Consider the following 22,885-nt stretch of genomic DNA (forward strand, 5'->3'; position numbering starts at 1 on the left):
GGATGGACAGTTGTTCGTCTGGTTCAGCTCCTGTTGATTTTGGGTAGGCAATCCATTTATGTTGAAATAGCTTGTCTCCAACTTCCACATTTATAGAGTTGTCGCTTTCACCTCACTCTCCCGGCTTCCGTCTGCTCCAACGTCTCACTCTCTTCTTCGTTCTCGCTTCTATAAGCAGCAGTATATTTAGCTTCAAAAAAGATAAAGTTGTGAATCCTCATTTGTCCAAGAATATCTGCTTGACTTATGATTTCAAAGCAAGTTATCCATCAAATTGTACACTGTTAAAATGACAATAGATTTTAAGGTAAACAAAAAAAGATTTGGCAGTTTAGGCAGCAGAATTTTACCGTGAAAAACAGTGTCATTATTTTTCCATTTACAGTAATGCTCCGTAAAAACAATAACGATACATTTTACGGTAAAAAATGGCAGCTCAATCAGCAAAATTTTACTGGAAAAAACAGTGGTACTGTTTTTCCATTTACTATCATATGCTGTAAAAAACACCATTAATTTTATTTGTAAAATTCTGGCGACTGAGCTGACAGTTTTTGACCACAAAATCTTCGGATTATTTTTTTTTACAATGTACGTTAAATAATATACTGTATAATGATCACATGCATAGACAATTGTGTAAAAATATCATGAGGCAAATCATTAGACTTGATATTCAAATATTATTCACTGTTACGAGCGACCCTCAGTCCCTCAGTGGAAACAAGTTTGACACCCTGATTTAGAGACATGCAACTAACATTACACGAGTGGAATATTAAAGATTAAAGATGCTAATAAGAACATCAAATACATCAAGCTATCAATATTGTTATGTCCACTGTATGACAGACATCATTGTTGAGGTCCTTTGTTGCCAATGGATTAAAAAAACGTAACATCCTTATGGTACTATATCTCGATTTTTGATAAGTAATCTCTTCCAAAACTTCTGACAAAAAAGGAAGCAACACCACACTCAAAAATATTAACATAAAGACATTTTATATAGAATCATTTGAGTAATACGCGCAGAGAACAAAATAAACATAATTGCCGAATTAAATGGAATAATTAACATTAAACATCATTTTACCTTTATTGAAGTTTTTTATTATAGAAGATTGCAAGGAGGGGAGGAGAGAGCTACACCGGCGTTGTACTCCCGACGGTCGGTATTACAGTTTCAAATAAAGATTATCGAAAAACCGTGATTGTTAACTGCACTTTGATAAACTCACGGACTGAACAGCGCTATCTTAAATGCTGACATAAACTTATATAAACACATTCCTGTCCGAGCAACTAAGCTATTCAGTTGCTCTGAGACGAAGTGATCGATTTATATATACTCAGAGGAATTAAAGACAGGAGTTATTTTATGGTGCGTTCAAGGGCCGCTGAACAGAGTAGGACGCCACGACATCCGCCAGAACACAAAATAGTGAGCTTTCTAATAATGTGTCTACTGATTTTAGGATTTTATATTTATATTTAAACTTGGTCAAAATATTTCAGTGGTTGGTAAAGTACCCTTTTGAGCACATTTAACAATAATAATAACTGTGGTAATTTCAGTATTTTCATATTGCTCCTCCACATCGAGAGGAGTCAGATGAGGTGGTTCGGGCATCTGGTCAGGATGCCACCCGAACGCCTTCTTAGGGAGGTTTTTCGGGCACGTCTGACCGGTAGGAGGCCACGGGGAAGACCCAGGTCACGTTGGGAAGACTATGTCTCCCGGCTGGCCTGGTAACGCCTCGGGATCCCCCGGGAGGAGCTGGACCAAGTGGCTGGGGAGAGGGAAGTCTGGGCTTCTCTGCTTAGGCTGCTGCCCCCGCGACCCGACCTCGGATAAGCGGAAGAAGATGGATGGATGGATTGTTACGTCCTTATTCCGTACTTGGATAAAGACAATAGGAATAACTATTGAATTTCTAGAAATAATACAAAGCAACGTGCTTGGCGCTCACAACTTTCTTTGGCCCATGGTGAGTTATTTTGCAGTATTGTTCTATAAAAAAACAGTCAGAGACTGAGTCACTAATGGCATTCTATGTTTGGGTTGTCGATTCGGCGGAACAATACGTGGGCTAGTTTGTTATGTGCAATTTTTGGTCGTACGATAATTAAATTAATAAATGTTTTTTGTCGAGTAAACTGATTGAAATTGAATCATATGAAAATTGCGGCGTAGAAAAACCGAGGTACTACCGTAATTTCACATTTGTATCATTTTTAGACAAATGGTCAACGACTTATGGCCTTTTAGTCCGCCCGTGCCCCTGCAGAGACGTTTACACTTAATGGCCGCTATGTTTTTCAACCAAGCTTGCTCAAATTTTGCTTGTCAGTACCCTGAAGTTGTGTATATCACTCGACAGTTAGTCCTTTGCAGTGCCAACATGCTAAATAACAAAATAGTAGTGAAACAATGATAACAATCAAACTCACGACTCAATGTGAAATAATTTAAAAATTATTTTATTATTTCAGATTTTCTGTTCGCCTTTGTTACACAAAGATGTTAAATAACTTAAATACATTCTTACCAGTCATTTGTGATCTGTTTACGTCTACAAGCTATACACATGAGGTAGAGGAAAAAATAATTTAGGCTTCCCATAAGACATGACAAAACATTGTTGCTGTATGGTATCATTGATGCAGTACATGTTTGTTTGTTTTACATGCACAGCAAAAACCCTAACAAAAAAAAAGTGTAAATGTGTAAAAGTGACAACATCACACAGCTTTTTCACAAAAATTATAGATTATACAAACAGATCGGATCCAACAGTCGGTGACTGATTTAGTCGGAAGACGGTGCACATGGATACAAATTTGTTAGGATTTGTTAGTGCTTACAAAAAAAATGAAATTAATACATGGAACTGCTTCTTGAAGCCTCCACCCCAAAATATAAAAAAATACAGGATATAAAATCAATTTAAACTTTTGACGTTATTTACACTAAACACATGCTTATAATATATTTCCAAAAATAATTTATCTTTAATTTTTTTCTACAAAATATATTTTTTTTGTACATTGATGCACTGCTCACTCAACAGTGCAGAGTTTTTGGGTGTTGTGGTTTGACTTCATGATCATCCGCTGCTGCGTCATTCTCCTCTTTCGGCCTATATACAATCTATAAACAAACTCTGTGGGCCTTTTGGTATTCCTGTCAATGCATTCAATAGTGGAGAACGTCTTGTTTTGGTTTTTGTGTGTGTTGAGAGAGCACACATACCAAAAGGCTGTGGCAAGAAGGCATTTGAGCTGCATGTCCCAGCATAGCTATTATGGTTTCCATGTAGCGTGCAAAGTTCTATGTATATGTTTTGACCGGGGCTTTATTTGGCATGACTCATGCTTATCAAAATGCTTCCAATTCAGGACATAAAAATGTCTTCCTTAAGCATGCAATTGCTGTTTAATCAAACAAAGGAATGCTGCATTATCTATGCTTACAATCTAAAACTGTTGTTTGTAGCAATTAGATGTGCCTTTACTTTTGCCTTTTTACCACAGGAGAAGAAACCTATTTACAAAACAATAAAAACATTTTAGAAAAAAGTCTTCACTGCATACATAAATACAGATTTTGTCTTTCTTTAAATAATTTGGGACTTCAGTGTGGGAATGAACGCTAACATACAAAGCTGGGTGCCTCACTCAGTAGTCAAAAAACAAGACATATAAAAAGATCCTGTATCAGATATTGGTATAGAAAAGCTCTCTGAGAGTGAGCGTCAGCTACAGTGGACGTTTTCCATAATAACGCTATTTATTTTCCGAAATTTGCCAAAAGAAATAGACCAAAAACAAATGTCCACTGCAAAGGACGCTGGTTCTTAGGAGGATTTAAGGCTGCATTCACACTTGTGGTTCAGTACTTATTAAAAAAGATACTTGTTTCATACTTTGTTGCAGTTCCCTTAGCATTCACTGCGGTATTTTGGCCATGGGGCCGAAGGCTGTGCAGTAAAAATGTAAAGTAAGGACTTGATTGGGCAGCTTTAGTTACTTGATGGAACTCAAATATTCCAAATCAAAAAGCCATCTGCTGGGTTGAATATAGGGCTACACGTATCGATCATTTTAGTAATCGAGTAATCTATTGATTCGTTAGTTTGAGTAATGGGCTAAAACACACTTTGTAGCGTATTTTAGGAAAAAAAGTTTGAAATAAAGATTTTTCTGCTTGCCGTGACCTTCATTCTTTTTTTTCTTTTTTTTGATACAATCACATTACCAACATTGATGGCACATTTAACATGTCTTCATTAATGAACATTTAAAAAAAGATACACACCACCGCCCTCGTGTGCGCTCTATTGCAGTGGCCCTGCTGAAGCTAAGTCTGCGTATATAAAGTTCCGGGTACTGAGTGCGTTCCGCATTTAATCAATCTGTCCTTGTAAAACTTATTGAAGTTTTAATCGAAGCAACAGAATATAAATTTGAGCTTTTTTCTAATCAAATGAATTGATTAATCGTTGCTGCTGTAGTTGAATAAGTAGAATAATCTTATATTGTATAAAAGTATTCTTTGTGAACATTTTAGATTTCCCAAAAAGTTCCTAAATATACATTTAAAGAGGAGTGAGCAGACAGCACTTTCAACACATTTCCTCTGTCATTCCGACATGCTCCTATAAAATTGGGACCCATTACCTCCCTGCTTTGCACTCAGCATCAATGGTTAGAATTGGGGGTTAAATCACCAAAAATGATTCCCGGGCGCTGCCACCGCTGCTGCTCACTGCTCCCCTCACCTCCCAGTGGGTGAGGGTGATGGGTCAAATGCAGAGGATAATCTCACCACACCTAGTATGTGTGTGACTATTGTTGGTGCTTTTTTGTGTGTCTTCGGTCTGTGTGGCGTTTACATTTGAGCTCAAGTGAACCGACCAACACCAGAATTGACTTGCAAACAGGCCAAGACCCATTTTTGAAGCCCTCGGCTCACCGAGGTTTGCGGAGCAAAACGCACTGGAGTTGGTTTTAACTGAACCAAACATGACAAGTGTGAAGGCGCCCTTAGCTACCAGAAGCTAAGTGCTGACAATACACGTGCCTTTATCGTCATGATCTTGTTACTATGGAAACAGCTTCCTCCACCCTATAAGGTGTGTGGTGGATAAATGTAAATGACATGAGGAGTATGGCTCAATGGATCGGAGGTCGCTGGAAAGCGAAGGACATGAAATTGTACAGCGGCTACATTCTTCCGTGTTCTCCACCGTTTTCTCGGAAGGGTGCGTCCACGTTTTATCACACATGGCCACTGTCGTCTTCATAACATAGTGGTTTGAGTTATTCCCTGAACATTGGTTCGATGGAGGCCGAGAGACACCTAAACTGACCAGCAACAACATTATGTACACCTGCACAATCCAAGAGATCCAATCCAAACTAGCTTCTAGTCTTCTGTAGAATACTTTGGACTGCAGACTTTGTCCATTTTTCCCAAAAAGCACCCAACAAAGGGCTGCCTGTCTCAACATATTTGTTCTAGTTTACCCTAAACTCATCCAAGCATGCCCTGGTGCACCTCGTTCGTGACGTGAGAACAGAAAATATGCCTACCTCAAATTGTTCCCACTTTTAGGAAACGAGAGTATTAATTTTAAGATATGTATAAGATATTTAATATGATTGAAGTTTAGTTTAGAGAGGTGTGTAGGGCGCCCGGTTGTAGGCCACGGGGAAGACCTAGGACTCAGTGGAGAGACTATGTCGGCCAGCTGGCCTGGGAACGGCTCGGGATCCCCGCGGGAAGCGCTGGACGAAGTAGCTGGGGAGAAGGAAGTCTGGACTTATTTGCTTAGGCTGCTGCCCCCGCAACCCAACTTCGGCTAAGCCAGGGGTGTCAACGATACGGCCCGGGGGCCTGATCCGGCCCGCGAACAGGTTTGAACCGGCCCGCGGGATGAGTTTGCAAAGTATAAAAATTAACCTGAAATTTTTTAATGAAAGAAACTGCTGTTCTAAATGTGTCCACCAGATGTCACAATAGCAATTCTTTGTATCTTTGTAGATGATGCTACATATGTACAAAATAAACCACATGATGTTAGTACATCAGTCGAGGAAAATTATCAAACTACATAAATAACATACTGTAATTGGATTTTGATATTATTTTTTTATCTTGATAGATTGAAAATTAACACCAATGAGTTGACTGATGAACATTATCACATAATTTATTCAGAAAGTATAAATAACGACAAATTAAGATAGAATACTATTAACCGCAACATGTAAGTGTAAAAAAAAACCAAAAAAACATGATTTGTAAAATTTCAGTACTTGCTTGTTCTATTCTTAAACAAAGAAAACAATCTGAAGTTGTCTTTATTTTTAAGTTATTGTGCCGTTATTTTACCAGTCTGGCCCACTTGGGAGTAGATTTTTCTCCATGTGGCCCCCGATCTAAAATGAGTGTGACACCCCTGGGCTAAGCGGAAGAAGATGGATGGATGGATGGACTGCAATGGCATACAACTGCAGCACCGCATGAAAGCTAATTCTAATATTTTATAACAATCCCCACTTTTGAACGACGCTCTTGTATTGGATCTCATTAGTTTGTACAGGTGTACCTACTATAGCGTCCAGCAAATATGCAACCTAACATCTGCAAATGTATTGAATACTCAAAAAAGAAAAACATTTGTTTTCCCTCCAAGCGGAAGGGAGAAGTCCTAAAAAAAAAGTATCCTCGTCTGCATAAGTCGGGAACAGTCACACAAACGGCAAAAGCGTCGGTGCAGTTAGTGGTTTCTCTTAACGTAAAGTTAGATAAGTGGCTTGTATAATGTCTTTACAATATATTTATATAACGCTATATGAAGTTTTGTACATGCATATGCAAACACACAAAGTGTGCGCGTGTAAAGGATGTGCGTGTAAATTCTTACACCCTGTCTGAATATTCCGTAGAAGTCGTCGATGGAGCCGACCTTTTCGCACGCGTCGTTCTTCTTCTTTGAGTCCCTTGGCTATTCTCGCATGTGAAAAGGTTGCGTTCTTTTATAAGGAACGTTTGTCGTCTGGAAGGCTTGAGCTGTTTACCCAGTTGTCAGAGGATAAGTTCGCAAAGCCACAACAACCCCCCCCCCCCGAACAAAACAGAAAAATCCCTCAAAGTGCTTATGGCGTCAGAGAACAGTGTCACAACTTCCTCTCCCTTGTGTCGATGTTAGCCCTTGCAAGTGTAGACCTCCTCCCTCTGCGTGCACTGCTTGCACTCCACGTAGCAGCACCAGCGCACCTGGCACTGGCAGGGCCGCGTCACCTCCCGGCTCTGGGTGTTGTGGCCCCGCCCGCAGCAGATGGCGTCGCAGTTTTTGTCCTTGTAGCACTTGCGAGCCGCTGTGCCCGACGAGTACTTGCTGGGCCGGCAGAAACTGGGTGAGTCCTCGATGTGGAGCAGGTCCATGGTGCGGGGGATCTGGTCGCTAAGACCGGACAGGTGGTGGTGGGGATGCTGAGGGGTTTGCTGCTGCTGCTGCTGCTGCTGCTGGTGTTGAGCACGTCCTGAGGCGGAGATGTCTCCCTCCCCCGTGGCCTCGTTGGTGGAGCTCCCCACCTTGACTGAGGTCTCATAGCGCTGCTTCAACTGCTTGCCGATCTCGTGGAAAGGCATCAGCTGCCTCCAGCAGGTCTGGACGGTGCAGGAGCCAGAGACCCCGTGGCATTTACAGGTGGTCTCCACGCCAGCCTTGATTACCTAGATAGACAGATAAGGATAAGGAACAACAGTCAATGAGAGAATACGAGCAAAACTCAAATCTTGGTACAATTCTTTCTTTGTAGTGTCCAGACTATCTCTTCAGACCCTATGTGTCAAAGTCAAGGATACTCACTTGGGAGTCCCAAGTGAGTATCCAATCACAAGTTGCGAAAACAGGAAGTGGCACCGGAGCCATACGAGCCATAGAAAGCCACAGAAAACTCACCCGGTACTCACAAAGAAGGAGAGCAAAATGTTGATTAGGTGGCAGACATACTGCGTATTTGCAATGCCATTTTCAAGAAAGATACTTAAGAGGAACTACAACTTGTGAGACGAGGTCGGTCGACACCGGAAGCTATCCCGACGGTGAAATGGTTTGCCCGTGACTTTCACACGAATCAACCGACTACGACCAACTACAAGCGGTACCACTGGCTTATACGGCGTCCAATGGGTAGCTACAAATTGTGAGTTCAAATATTTTATTTCTTAAGTTTTTCATGTTTCATTTGTTTTATACAATTCTTTTAATTTTGAGAGTACCACGTAAGATATGTTTTAATGGCTGAAGCGGGTTTATTGAATGTTAAATGCGCCAAAAAATAGAACGTTTTGTACAATTTTGAGGGGTTTCAATGCGCAGTAGTGTGCAAGTGGGTTTCTGTATAGTATCTCCAGCCGTGTCCATGTGGTGACATAAATTGTCCGCCCAGAGATCGGTAGGTCGTGAGTTCAAACCCCGCCCAAGTCATACGAAAGACTATAAAAATGGGACCCATTACCTCCCTGCTTGACACTCAGCATCAAGGGTTGGAATTGGGGGTTAAATCACCAAAAATAATTCCGGGCACCGCTGCTGCTCACTGCTCCCCTAACCTCCCAGGGGGTGAACAAATGCAGTGGGTAATTTCACCACAATCATTGGTACTTTAAATTTAAAATTACAGTATTTTGAGAGGTGAAGTCGGACTAAGTAGGCCATCACTGAAAGCCTAGGTGGGAAACGCACGGCCCGCCACTGCAATACGTATTATCTAAAAGTTACTTTTTCTTTTTAAAAGGAATTCTACGTGTTAAAATTGTGCTGTTTTTGATTAAATTGATTTCCATTCTTTTCAACGGAAGACGGTGATTTGAGATACAAATGTTTTGAGTTAAGAGCTTTGTCACAGAACCGATTAAGCATGTAAATAGAGATATTACTGTATACGGATGGATGAGCAGGTATTTCATTTAGTGAGCTCTTAGTTGTATTAGGGGGTTGACTGTTGTCATTTCAGAAGATGAAGGTTATTGCTGGTCATCAGAAGAAAGGTGAGCGGTTTGTCTCAGGGTTCATGTTGAAGTACACACATGGAATTTTAATCAAAGTCAATAACTATTATTATGATATGTGAAAGGGGTGGGGGGGTGTTGTTGACGTGATTTATCCTCTGGATGATAAAGGAGCTTTTCAGGGAGATGTTTCTGACACTTATACCTGCGCTTTTGACTTGAAGTGTGCTTTTACAATCCCGATATGAGCTGGCCTCCAGTGTCAGTCATTCCATAACTTGGAAGTGACTTGGAAGAAAAAGCCGCCTCATCTATAAGAAGTGAAACGGTCAGCTGAAAAAATCGACCGCAACGTCAAAAGCAATGAGCGTCTCAAGAATCAATGACAATAACACATTGTCTTAGAGTAGGTTTCGGATAGCATCTCGCTTTCTTTTCTCCCGACTGTGAAAGACATCAGGAAGTGCACATTCATCACGGCAACGGGTCAAGAGAATGCAATAGGTCAGCTTTTTTTTTTGTTGAGTAAATGTCAGAGGGAGAGAGCCAGCACATTCCACCTTGGTCCTCATTTGAATTGATCCCAAAAGGCTGTACACGCCAAACATATACTGTATATTTAAAAAAAAATGTTGTAAATCTTTTGTCAGAGATAGAATCTCCCCAGAGAATGAACTTCTGGCGACGTTTTGAGTATATAGTTAATTTGAAACCCCAAATGGGGTGAAAACATAATACACATAAAACACACATGCCAAACCGTCTGTTTTGGCTCGACAGCTTGATCAGTTTTTGTCTTTTACTGTGAAAACTATAAATTTTTTGTCAACTTTCTGACATATGTGTATTGTAGCTCAGAGATTCTCAAACTGTGGTACTGTTCACTAGTGGCACACAGTACGGCACACAGTACAGTATTTCGTGCCGTTCGGTCTACTAGCAATCCAAAGCGTTTGTACTTGTATGGTTTCTTCATTCTTCAAGCAACGTTTATAAGTTTTACAGTATAACTTAAACTATTTACACTTACGGTACTAAACTGTCACGTTTGATCGTAGTGTTTTCATGCATATTTGTATGTGCTATTGTAATGTAATCAAGCATGTTAGCAAATATGCTAACATGTTTACAAGCTTCCATGTTAGTATTATTTTTGTATGGTTGCAGTTTCACAAATTCCTCAGTAAATTCACCAAGACGTCACCGTGGAGTTAGAGTCTGTTTAGCTGATTGGAGAGCTAGCTTCCGCAGCTAGTGGGTCCATGGCAATGACTTCTGTTTTGTTTGATCAGCCGCTATACTGCCGTGTGGCAAGCACCGTTTGGAAAACAATTAAGGTATGTAAATAAACATATATATAATAACTCATTTTACAACGTATATATCTGCGGCAAATAGTCCGCTGCGGATGATGTATGCAAAACTTTTTTTTTTTTTCAAATTTGGTGGGTGTGGCTTCTATACCGCCATAGGGGCGAGGATTAGTATCTTAGAAGCTGCTTTGCACTGTAGATAGATGACGCATTCTTTGCAACTTGCGCTCAAATTCCAGCCGATGTTCTGGCAAGACATACACCCTCCTGGAGTTCATGCAACTCCTGCACGTGTGTTATAAGGAATACGGAAATATAATTGTGTCTCCCTTTTTTGTGTGGGTACAATATTTAGCAACGTGAACACTGAGACACAGCTGATCGCTGATAAGCTACAAAACAAAAAAGGCAAATATCGGCTCTTTTTTGCCAATTAACTTACCTGTTGTATTGTTGATCAATAATTCAAATGTCAAAACATAACATAATATGATTGGTGCTTAGTTTAATCACTCTGTGGGAACCAAAAATTAACTAATTTAGCCTACTACAGAGCTGAAGGGAGCTTAACAGGTTTGAAAAAGATTGTTTTCTCTATTTTTCTCCATGTGCTACACCCCTTAAATCAGAAGTGTCAAACTCAAGGCCAGATCTGGCCCGCGAAATAATTTTATCTGGCCCGCAAACACCTGGAAATGATATGTGTCAATAAAGTACTTAATATTTTTTCACCAAATGAAATTGATTTTTTTCATTTTGACCGAAAAAATATATGTACTGCTTGAAATTGCATACCTTCTAAACTTTAATAGTATCCAATATTGCAACAAATATTACAGTATATTATCATACTTTCCAAACATGTTTTTGTCTAAATAAAAATACTTAACTTTACAGCAAACTCTCCATCAAATTAATGAAAATGACAATACATTTTTAAAAAATAAGTTTTTGCGTTAAAATTCTGTTGACTGAGCTGCCAGTTTTTGTCTGTAAAATCTACGGTTGTTGTTTTTAACGGTGTATTACTGTAAATAGAAAGACGGTACATTTGTTTTTACGGTAGAAAAACTGGCAGCTAAGTTGCCAGAATAAAAAAAAAATTGTTTTTCCATTAACAATATAATGTTGTAATTTGTAATTTAACACTAAAATTCTGGCAACTAAGCTGCCGGCTTTTTCCGTAAACCCCCTCCCAAAAAACAGCGGTACTGTTTTTCAATTTACTGTAAAATGTTGTAAAAAAAACCACACTATATTCTATAGTAAAATGTTGTAAATATTAAGTTCTTACTGTAAGATGGACAGTCTACTTAAAGCAATTTTTATAATTAATAATGAAATCCAGAGGCAAATTCATACATTATTCACTGTTACAGGCGGCCCTCTGATGGCAGCCAAAACTGCCATGTGGCCCTCAATGAAAACCAGTTTGACATCCCTGCCTTAAATGTTCTGGCTGGCCTGCCTCTGATCTATGATATTAACCATTGGTCTTACTTGGACTCTACACTTACAGTATTACAAAAGCACCACAAATAGGGTGAACAAATATATCTGCGACATAGATTGTATTTGGGTTGTACGGTATACCGGTATTAGTATAGTACAGCGATACTAATGAATCATATTCGATACTATACCGCCTCTGAAAAGTACCGATCCACGCCACAATCACGGAGTACTTACAAGCAGACACAGTGTGTAGACAGAAAAGGGAGAACGAACGCATTTCGGCTTAATAACTAACGATAAAGGTGAAGTTATAAAACTGAAACGCCCTCAGGAAGAGGTGCTTTAAGACATGGCTAGCTAGCTAGCGGCTAAAGTCTAGCCGCTGTCGGCAGTGTTCTAGCTACTTCTAAATCACTAATCCTCGCCTCCATTGCGACAAATAAAGTACGTTTCTTACAAGTATCATCCCTGCAGGACGAGGAATAGCTAAACATGCTCCACTACACACCGTAGCTCACTGGCGTCACAATGTAAACAAACACCGGTGGATCTACACCTAACATCCACTGTAATGATACCAAGTATAGGAGCGTATCTAGTCGATACTACTATGATTGCGTCGATATTTTTTGGCATCACAACATCTATGTATATTATGTTTATAAACTCAGGAAATATGTCCCCGGACACACGACTTTGAATATGACCAATGTATGATCCTGTAAGTACTTGGTATCCAATTGATACCAAAATGTGCGGTATCATCCAAAACTAATGTAAAGCATCCAAACAACTGAAGAATGAGTGATTATTACATTTTAACAGAAGTGTAGATAGAACATGTTAAAAGAGAAAGTAAGCAGATATTAACACATTTTAACAGAAGTGTAGATAGAACATGTTAAAAGAGAAAGTAAGCAGATATTAACAGTAAATGAACAAGTAGATTAATAATACATTTTTACAGCTTGTCCTTTAAAATGTTGACAAAACAATAGAATGATAAATGGCACAAAATGTTACTGCATATGTCAGCAGACTAAATTAGGAGCCTTTGTTAGCTTACTTACTACGAAAGGACAAGTTGTCTAGTATGTTCACTATTTTATTGAGAACAAACTTGCAATAAGAAACATATGTTTGATGTACCGTAAGATTTTTTGTTAAAATAAAGCCAATAATGCAATTTTTTGTGGTCCCCTTTATTTAGAAAAGTATTGAAAAGTACCGCAAAAGTTTCTAAATAATTTTGGTACCGGTATTTTCAGAGGCGGTATAGTACCGGATATGATTCATTAGTATCGCAGTACTATACTATACTATACTAATACCAGTATACCGTACAACCCTATGTGGGGGGGCGTGCCCATATGGACCTGCTGCGAAGCGGGGTGTGCCAGGACCGGCTTCGAGATCAGCGACAGGTGCGTAGATGGGCCATCTGGGCACGTTTATCTAATCACCTGTCGCTCTGTTAAAGGCAGCAGCCGGGAAGGAGAAAAGGGATGGATGGTGGAGAGCGAGGACGAGCGTGAGCGAGAGCGACAAAGACTTGAACATTGCTGAAAAGCACACTAAGGACAATTTATTGAAAAATAAAACATTGTTCAAAACCCTGAACGCAGCTGTCATGTCCGTGGTTGGTGGTCCGAAGAACCCGGAGGAGCAAGACCTCCGCACCCTACTTACAGTATTACAAAAGCATCACAAATAGGGTGAACAAATGTAACCGCGACATAGATTGTATTTAATTACGTTTAATTTCATCATGTTCTTTAGTGAATTGCAAGGTGAGACAAATCGTCGTAAAATTGTTGTTTGATTGTTTCATTATGCTGAACTAAAGCATTCCTCAACAAAAGATAGAATCTGCTGCCACTTAAATTAAGTCATAGCAGAATAATGATTGTGTATTTTATTAGCTAATAAATCACTGTTGCCGGGGAACATATGGAAGGGGTGTGCCTGTGTGAGGTTACGACACTCAAAAACACGATGGATTAGAACAAGATGGGAACGGGTGATTACAGTCGTCTGATGCCTTTAAACTCCGTAACCTCAATTAATGAGAAAGGTTTGGGCTTGTGAGACCAGCATGGAAGCTCACCTTCAGGCCGACGTTGGTGTTGTGCATGTCCACGCGAGCGCGTAGATCCTTGTTGGAGCGTTTGCCCAGGAAGTCCTTGACAAACTTGTTGGCGTATTTGAGGTTATCCCCGCAGCCGCCCCACTGCCACGCTTTGCGGTTCTCCAGGTCGGGAGCCTCGTCGCACGTGCAGCGCTCCATGCGCCCCGCGCTGCAAGCTTTGGCCATGGCGTGGGTCAGACCCGCCGAGGAGATGGCGTACAAGAAAGACGTCTCTTTAAATCCTGGGAATTAAAACAGTTTTGTAGATTAAGGATATAGAATGGACTGAATGAAAGTTTTTAGTTTTTAGGGGCAGTTCTTTTCCAAACCTACGGTGGATTCTTAAAATGACTCGTGGATTTTTTTTTATTTTTTATTTTTTTATGTAAAATGCTGTCAGCTTGTGTGTATTGATAATCAAGAAATAAGGTCTTTTTGCTTCGGATCTGTTGTGTTGGTTAACATTAGAGTAGTTTATGTTCAGTATATGTCGATATTACAGTTATATTGTGGGAATGCTGAAGAGCAAAACAACTCATCTATTTATTTGTATTACTATTGTTCAGTGTGATTAGTCATATAACTTGGTATGTGACAGCTGTTAACTGTTAGCATGATAGCAAGCTAACTTAAGCACGATAACTTTTTCATCAAATATTACACTTTTTTCTCTATGTCCGCAGCCATACACTTTACAGCCGTGTTACTCGAAATGTGAGACATGCTAACTGTTAGCACGCCGTCATTAGCACACATGCAAAAGTTAGCATTTTAATGTAAGCATGCTAATGTTTTAGGCTCGCTCTGTAGCTCTTTTTGTACAATTACACCTTAAACTCACGGATTCTGACCCTCGGCACCATCTTCAAAGTACGGCGGCTTCCGGCGACCCCCGGCCAGAGGTCCAGGGCACAGATAACAGGCCCATCAAAATTTCCGCGGGAATGTTCTAGTTTTTATTACTATTGTTCAGTGGGATTTTTTTCTGTCCGCATTCTTCTTCCGATCGAAACTCAAACATTTTTCAGCCGATACCAACCGTTCCTCCATCAATATATTCCACTTGGTCAGGACAGGCTATTTATTTTTTATATCGGAAAAAAAATCCCAGATTTCCCACTTTTCCGTAACACTTTTTCTCCACTAAAAAGTGTTACTACTTCAACATTTTTCAAACAAGTCAAAAAAAATCCCAACACAGATCCATTTAGCTGATTTAGGGCGATTGGGCTATTTTCCATATTGCCAGTTTTCCCAATTTCAATTGTTGCAAAGTCAAAAAGCTCCTTGTTAATGTTAGCTAACACTAGCATGTTAACATTAGATTGCTAACTTTTTTAACTAATTTTGCAGGTCTTCACCTCAGAGTCACACAATTTGGTGCTTGACACATGCTAACTGTTAACATGCTAGCATGCTAACATTTGCACGCTAACTCTTTTGTTCATTTTACAAGCCTACACTTCAGAGTCATATAACTTGGTACTTGACACATTTTAACTGTTGGCATGCTAACGTCACCATGCAAACTCTTTTAGGTAATTTTCCAGCTGTACACTTTAGAGCACTAGTTCTTAACCTGGGTTCGATCGAACCCTAGGGGTTCGGTGAGCCGGCCTTAGGGGTTCGACGGAGCCTCCGCCGCGGAGGTTAAGACACACCCGACTCATCGTGTAAATAAAAACGGCGTATTAATGATACCCCCAAACAATGTTCCCTCTAATTTTCCATATGCTAAAACAAACGCAAAAACTCCTTGAACATTCAATGGAGCACATGTGAGCAACGTCAGACGTGCACATGCACTGTGGCCACACCAGCAGCACACCAGTCCCAAACCTGACTAAATAACAAGTTACATGTTTTATTATTATAATCAAATGACAGGAGTCATTTGAGATTATTTTCTAATATGAGTGTTTTGGCCCACTTACAATGACAATAACAAAAAATTGTGTTTTTCATGAGCTGTGTACTAGTGTTGTATGTCTGGGTGGGGGTCCTTCTTTGGAAATAATTTGTACCCCTTTCAGATATCGCATTTAGGTCCCACTAAAACATTCGCATGTTGCACAATGAGATGTAAACATGGGATCATGTGTACATTCCTGTAACTTTCTGTTTGTAAAATATATCTTTATTAGTATTTCTTTACTATAATAACATAATTAAATTAAGAAAAAACATTTTATTTTTCACTAAAGAAGTGTTCGGTGAATGTGCATATGAAACTGGTGGGGTTTGAGACATTCTAATGATAGCATGTAAAAGTCAGAACATTAGCAAACTAACTTTTTTAGCTAATTTTAGAGGCATGCACGTCAGAGTCTTATAACTTGGTACTTGATACATGCTAACTGTTAAGCATGTAAAAGTCAGCTAATGCTAGCATGCTAACTTTCTTAGCTAAGTTCGCAACCATACACCTCCAAGTTATATAACTCGGTACTTGACACAGGCTACTTTTTTTTTAGCTAATCTTGCAGGCGTACACCTCAGAGTCATATAACTAGGTACTTGACCCATGCTAAATGCCATTGTTAGCGTATTAGCTGGTTTTGCTAAAGCTGCATATTTTGTACATTACCACTACCTGGCCAGCGCGCTGCCTGTTAGCATTTCAATGCAGCTTCACATTTTCAGCATTCACATGCAATTTCTCCCTAAATTGTATATTTTAGTTTTTAATTATGTTTGAACATTTCTTTTTTTTGTCTTGAGCTGGAGAAGAGTCTTGCAAACGTGCCCGCTTCTGTTAATTTTGACCCCAAATAATCCTTAAAAAAAAAAAGACTACACTTGCAGGTTTAATTGCTCAGAATAGCATTAAATTAATAGTTTTTGTTAATTTAGTTTTTGGTCTTTTGATTAGCAGCATACAAAACACATCACGCAGCTATTTCCCTTTTCATTTTGCATGTACAGCAATACATTTCCAGAAACATGCTGGACATCCAGCTGTGAAAACATTATATTTTGCCAAGAAAATGTTACAATTTGACATTATGACAAAGCTGTGAGGGTGTAATCCCAAAATGTCGTATTTTTTTACTAATTACATTACCTTTTGTGCAGAATCCTGCAAAATTCTCACGAGGACAGTCTCTGCTAACTAAAACATGGCCTTGAAGGAACCCTTCCCGTACCTCTCTTGAGTATGTTGGCTCGGTGGCGCCCCTCCAAGGTGCAGTTCCACCTCTCGAAGCGGAATTGGTATTGGCATTCTAGGGCGCTCATGGTGATGGCCTCTCGCAGGGTCTCGGCCACGCCCGGGTCACGTCTGCACATCCTGCGCTGCTTCTTTTCCAGTTTGAGCCGGTCGCACAGCTTGTAGTGGGCCCGGCCCACGTTCTCATCCGGTAGAGAGTTCAGTGGCAGGATAGACAGCGGCTCATTACCTGTCAGCCTAAAGAAACAACAAAGCACGGATATGATTTAGAGCAGGCCTAGTCTCTGTTAGTGGCGCTTTTATATGCAAGAAATGATAGGTAGGCAACAGACCAGGAAAACTGAAATACAGTCTTACTGCGTATTTTACTTCCAACAACACAAATCATTCAATATAAAAGTTCACTACCGAACTAAAATTTTAACCATCTCACATATGCAGCTTTGTAAATCAACCAATTTGCTTGGATTAGTTTCCCCCTCTTGTTGCTAGGCATAATTCCTGGGAGACAATCATTCGCCCATTATTCAACAATATTATGCAATATGTTTTTTTAATTGTTACTCTAGCATTTATATATTTATCCTAATGTTTTTGATGTTGTTTGGATTTTGTTTACACTCTCCACTTAATAATTTTCTATTTACAGTATTATAAAAAAAAAACTTTTATCTTGTTTTATCCTTATTATTAATTTTTGTCATAGTTTTCCTTAACAAAGCATAAACTATATAATATGTAGTTTTTTAAACTCTCAATTGCTTAATGATGTTTTATTTCCCCCAACACGTTCTTTTCTTTTCAAAAAGGGAGTGAACAAAGCTGAATTGTCAAAACGTAAACAGCCAAAATATTGAATGATTATTAATAGACACAGGAGGAGAAGTACAATTAAACAAACTATGCGTCTACCTCCTATTTTGCAGACATGTTGAATTGTGCAAATGTAACCACGTGATGTCATTTAAGTCTAAACAAACAAACATTACGATACAATGTCAATTAGAATGTGGAAAGACTATCTTACTATAACAATCTACAAGGTTAATATAGTTGGCTTCTCTTTCTTTCCCTCCATTTATCTGCTTTCTTTTGTATTTCAAGTTATCATTACGTATATGTATTATTGCATTTGAACAATTGTATTGTTGATAATATAGGTAATTATTGTTATTATTCATTATCAATAGTGCTATTTCTATTGGTATTTGTATTGCTCCATTTGTAGTGTAATAATGTTCATTGTCATTTCTGTATTATTATTTATTTCACTAACTGCTTCTTTGTGATCACTTTTACCATCATATTTCTACATATCCTATTTGCTGATCTGTTCTGTTGTTGTTGCTGTTGTTGTTGTTGTTGTTGTTGTTGTTGCTGCTGCTGCTGCTGCTGTTGTTGTTGTTGTTGTTGTTGTTGTTGTTGTTGTTGTTGTTGTTGTTGTTGTTGTTGTTGTTGTTGTTGTTATTGTTGTGTTTGCTGTTGTTGTTGTTTCCCTGTCTTATCCCCCGCAATTCCCCCCTCTGTCTTCATTTTTTCTCTTTCTATCCCCTCCTGCTGCGGCCCGGCTGCACCAAATAATAATATAAATCCATTTAATAAAGTCAAATACAAATAAGAGAAGTATCCCACACTTCTCTTTTGTAAAGTAAATCAGTACAGCCGATATGGGCGTCTATATCAACAATATGAATTCCCTGAGTAGCTGGACAGGACAAAAAAACAAAAAAAAAGAATGTGGAAAAACTAGTCGTTGATGTTCATTCATACACATTCATTACGTTCTGTATTAAGTATAAAAGACAGAAACATGGTGGGGTGCAGCCCTTCCAGTCTCAATGCTGCCGGTTCCTGCACTACCAGCAGCATGTCCATATGGAATCTACTGACAGATATAAGTTACAACTGTACGATGCTAAGTGTTAGAAATGGCAACAGCGGAGGATGCATGTGCATGTACGAGCTAGTCTGCCCCACAACAAGAGGATAGAGGGAAATGGAACTTATTGACTACAATGGCAGACTCGTGCAAAGATATATCTTTGCCACATATGGAGATATCCAATGACATCACCAACAAGTTGGGCTAATTCCAAATGTGGGAAGGCAAGATTGTTTTATAAATATATCCGCAATGCCTCCATGGCTAGATTTCAATTTTTTGGAACTTATGCAGATTCCAAATATACAAAAACAGGTATTAATAGGTAAGAAAAGTTAGTTTTGCAGAACAGGTCCCCTTTAAAGGGCAACTGCACTTTTTTTTTAATATTGCCTGTCATTCACAATCCTTATGTAAGACAAGCACACATATATTGTTTTTCTTTTATGCAGCTAACTGCAGAGCCAATGAGAGTCGCTATATTTCACTTATAAAGCGCTGTAAAAAAAACACCCAAACACCTCCATTAATGTTTTATATACTGTAAATACTGTAAGTATATATATATATATATATATATATATATATATATATATATATATATATATATATATATATATATATATATATATATATATATATATATATATATATATATATATATATATATATAGTATTCGTTGTTGGCTCTCATGATGTCTGCCATGATTAGTGGTGTTTCTTATTGTTGAGGGATAAGGCAAAATTTATTTATGCGTCTGTGAAATAATATGTCGACTTATGCTTAAAATGGGCAAAATATGTAAATATAACACGTTATTATAAATGTGAACGTTATTATTATATATATATATATATATATATATACATATATATATATATATGTATATGTATATATACATATATACATATATATATATATATATATATGTATATATACATATATATATATACGTATATACATATATATATGTATATACATATATACATATATATATATATGTATATATACATATATACATATATATATATATATATATATATATATATATATATATATATATATATATATATGTATATATACATATATACATATATATATATATATGTATATATATATATATATATATATATATATATATATATATATATATATATAATAATAATAACGTTCACATTTATAATAACGTGTTATATTTACATATTTTGCCCATTTTAAGCATAAGTCGACATATTATTTCACAGACGCATAAATAAATTTTGCCTTATCCCTCAACAATAAGAAACACCACTAATCATGGCAGACATCATGAGAGCCAACAACGAATACTTTTGGACAAAGGATGATCCAGAAACTTATATTTCTGAGCCTGAACATAAGGAGGATGATGTACACGTTTTAGAAACAGTGTGCTATACAGATCCAGCTTTAGTGAAACACTATGTCTCATGCAGCAGTATTGCTAAGCGCTGAACAAGAATTACAAAGTATGAAAATGATAAAACAATCACATACTGTACAACGTCTGCTCTCACTGGGATGCCAACTGATGGGCTGTCCATATCTTTCTGTTTAGATGAATAATTAATCATAAAAGGTGGCTGCAAACAAACGTTTTTTCCGTGTCTTCCTTGCAATCTCCAGGTCTAAGTTGAATGTCAAAGTTGACCAACTTGTCGGTTTATGGCCAAACTTTCTACTTTAAAATGTTGAAGCATGATTTATAATCAAGAATGCAAGTTTTTTGAAATGTTGCCTATTGTTCATAATCATTTTGAAAGACATGACGACAGATGGATTTTTTTTCTTATGCATTCCAACTTGTAAATAAACCAATGGGAGCTCCACTATTTCGCCCATAAAATCCGATAAATAACCATTGAAAAACTGCCAACAACACTCCATTTTCATTTCGTGATTTAAATATTAACCAAGTATTAACAATATTGTTATTATAAGCCCTAACTCAGACAAACTGTTTACAGCGGCGCCGTGATCACAACCTTGTATCATTGAGGGATCTGCTGCTTCCTTGCTCCCTGTAAGTTTATTGTAGATCATAAAATCTTGAATCTCACCTGGACAGAAGAGGTCTGAGTAGATATTTCGAGAAGTTGGTACACTTTGACAGCCATTTAGGCCCCGAAACTGGTGAGGACGACACGGAAAATGCAGTTCCCCGTTAATTTTGACCAACTCGGAGGCGATGCAGCAGCTCACCGGCTCAGTATTTCAATACAGCAGCGTAAGTTAGTTACCTCCATGTGATCACGACGCCGCTAAAAATAGTTTGTCTGCGTTAGCGCTTACAATAACCATATCCATCCATCCATTCATTTTCTACCACTTATTCCCTTTGGGGTCGCGGGGGGCGCTGGAGCCTATCTCAGCTACAATCGGGCGGAAGGCGGGGTACACCCTGGACAAGTCGCCACCTCAAAATAACAATATGTTTATGGTTATTGTTTATTTTGAACATGCATACAACTACAATATGATCATCACATATTTCCAGTTTTCCATTACTGCATGTCTTATTTAATCCTACCCCTTTTTGTATCATAGCAGATTTTAACACATTTTGTTTGTACTCAATGTGTAACACAGCAGTGAATGAATAAATAAATGAGTAAATAAATAAATAGAAACATTAGTAAGTAAATAATTATCAAATGCTAGAAAATGGATGGATGGATAAATAAACGATTAAGTTCTCATAAATATATAATTATGGAAAATTTTGTTTCAAATAATGACATGAATAGGATTATGTCATATTTCAATGAGTTTCAAGATGTTTATCAATATTATTATTATTTGTACTTTGTAAACACTTTGAGTTTGAACACTTCCTAAACTGGATCATATTAGTACATTGTTTGACTTCTTTGCATAATCAATTCCATAATTCAATTCAACATACTGATATGCTACAGGTCTTAAGTGTTCTACATGGGGCGGTATAGCTCGGTTGGTAGAGCGGCCATGCCACCAACTTGAGGGTTGCAGGTTCGATCCCCGCTTCCGCCATCCTAGTAACTGCCGTTGTGTCCTTGGGCAAGACACTTTACCCACCTGCTCCCAGTGCCACCCACACTGGTTTGAATGTAACTTAGATATTGGGTTTCACTATGTAAAGTGCTTTGAGTCACTTGAGAAAAAGCGCTATATAAATGTAATTCACTTCACTTCACTACATGCATCCAGATTTTTTAAATTACATTTTTCTCTAAGGTTATATTTATCTTCTTTTGTTGAGAAGAATTGTTGTAATTTTTTAGGTAGCAGGATTGCTTTGTACATAATTTTAGCTGTTTGCAAATCATCACAATTTTAATATTTTTGATTCAATTCAATGTTCTCTATATCTAACATTTTGTATTATTTTAACTGACCTCTTTTTTAACATGGTTAGTGAATAAAGTGTGCTTTTGTTATTATTTCCCTATATTTATAATGATAATATTTGGTTAATTTTCAGGTCACGACATGTAAATGGAGTATTTTTGGCAGTTTTTGTATGTTTTAGGGGGATTTATAGGCACATTAGCGTACTCCCATTATCTTCTTTGCTAGACGCCTCTTACTTGCCGTATTTTACAAATTAGAATGCATCAAAAAAATAAAAACGTATGTTCTTGTCTTACATAAGGATTGTGAATGATAGGCAAAATTCCAAAAGAAGTGCAGTTCCCCTTTAAGACTTTTGACCTAGTGGTACAGTCCATCAATCCATTATATTTAATAATATGCAATATTAAACATGCTTTATGTCACTGGCTCAAGATGACACTTTTTCAAGCCGAAGAATATAAGAGCACCACCAACGGCTAGCATATGTTACCAATAGTGTTTTAAAAGAACAAATTTAACATATAAATGTTTAAATTTGTCACAATGAGAAGTTAA

General features: G+C 38.0%; 1 protein-coding gene and 1 long non-coding RNA gene across 2 annotated transcripts in view; one reads left to right on the top strand and one right to left on the bottom strand.

Annotated features, from left to right (window-relative positions):
* Nucleotides 1–2,505: 2,505 nt before the first annotated feature.
* The window catches only part of wnt9a (wingless-type MMTV integration site family, member 9A), a 58,898-nt gene continuing 38,518 nt past the window's right edge, over nucleotides 2,506–22,885 (bottom strand). Inside the window, exons 2-4 of the mRNA XM_062022479.1 lie at nucleotides 17,071–17,330; nucleotides 13,904–14,166; nucleotides 2,506–7,747 (exon numbers count right to left, since the gene is read on the bottom strand). Coding sequence (XP_061878463.1) covers nucleotides 7,217–7,747; nucleotides 13,904–14,166; nucleotides 17,071–17,330 — 1,054 coding nt within the window. The 3' untranslated portion in view covers nucleotides 2,506–7,216. The remainder of the gene's footprint in view (nucleotides 7,748–13,903; nucleotides 14,167–17,070; nucleotides 17,331–22,885) is intronic.
* LOC133630761 (uncharacterized) overlaps nucleotides 7,331–22,885 on the top strand; it is a 72,114-nt gene continuing 56,559 nt past the window's right edge. Inside the window, exon 1 of the long non-coding RNA XR_009821340.1 lies at nucleotides 7,331–7,428. This is a non-coding gene — a long non-coding RNA (uncharacterized LOC133630761). The remainder of the gene's footprint in view (nucleotides 7,429–22,885) is intronic.

This window comes from Entelurus aequoreus, linkage group LG16 (assembly GCF_033978785.1).
Source record: "Entelurus aequoreus isolate RoL-2023_Sb linkage group LG16, RoL_Eaeq_v1.1, whole genome shotgun sequence".
In the NCBI taxonomy this organism is placed as follows: domain Eukaryota; kingdom Metazoa; phylum Chordata; class Actinopteri; order Syngnathiformes; family Syngnathidae; genus Entelurus; species Entelurus aequoreus.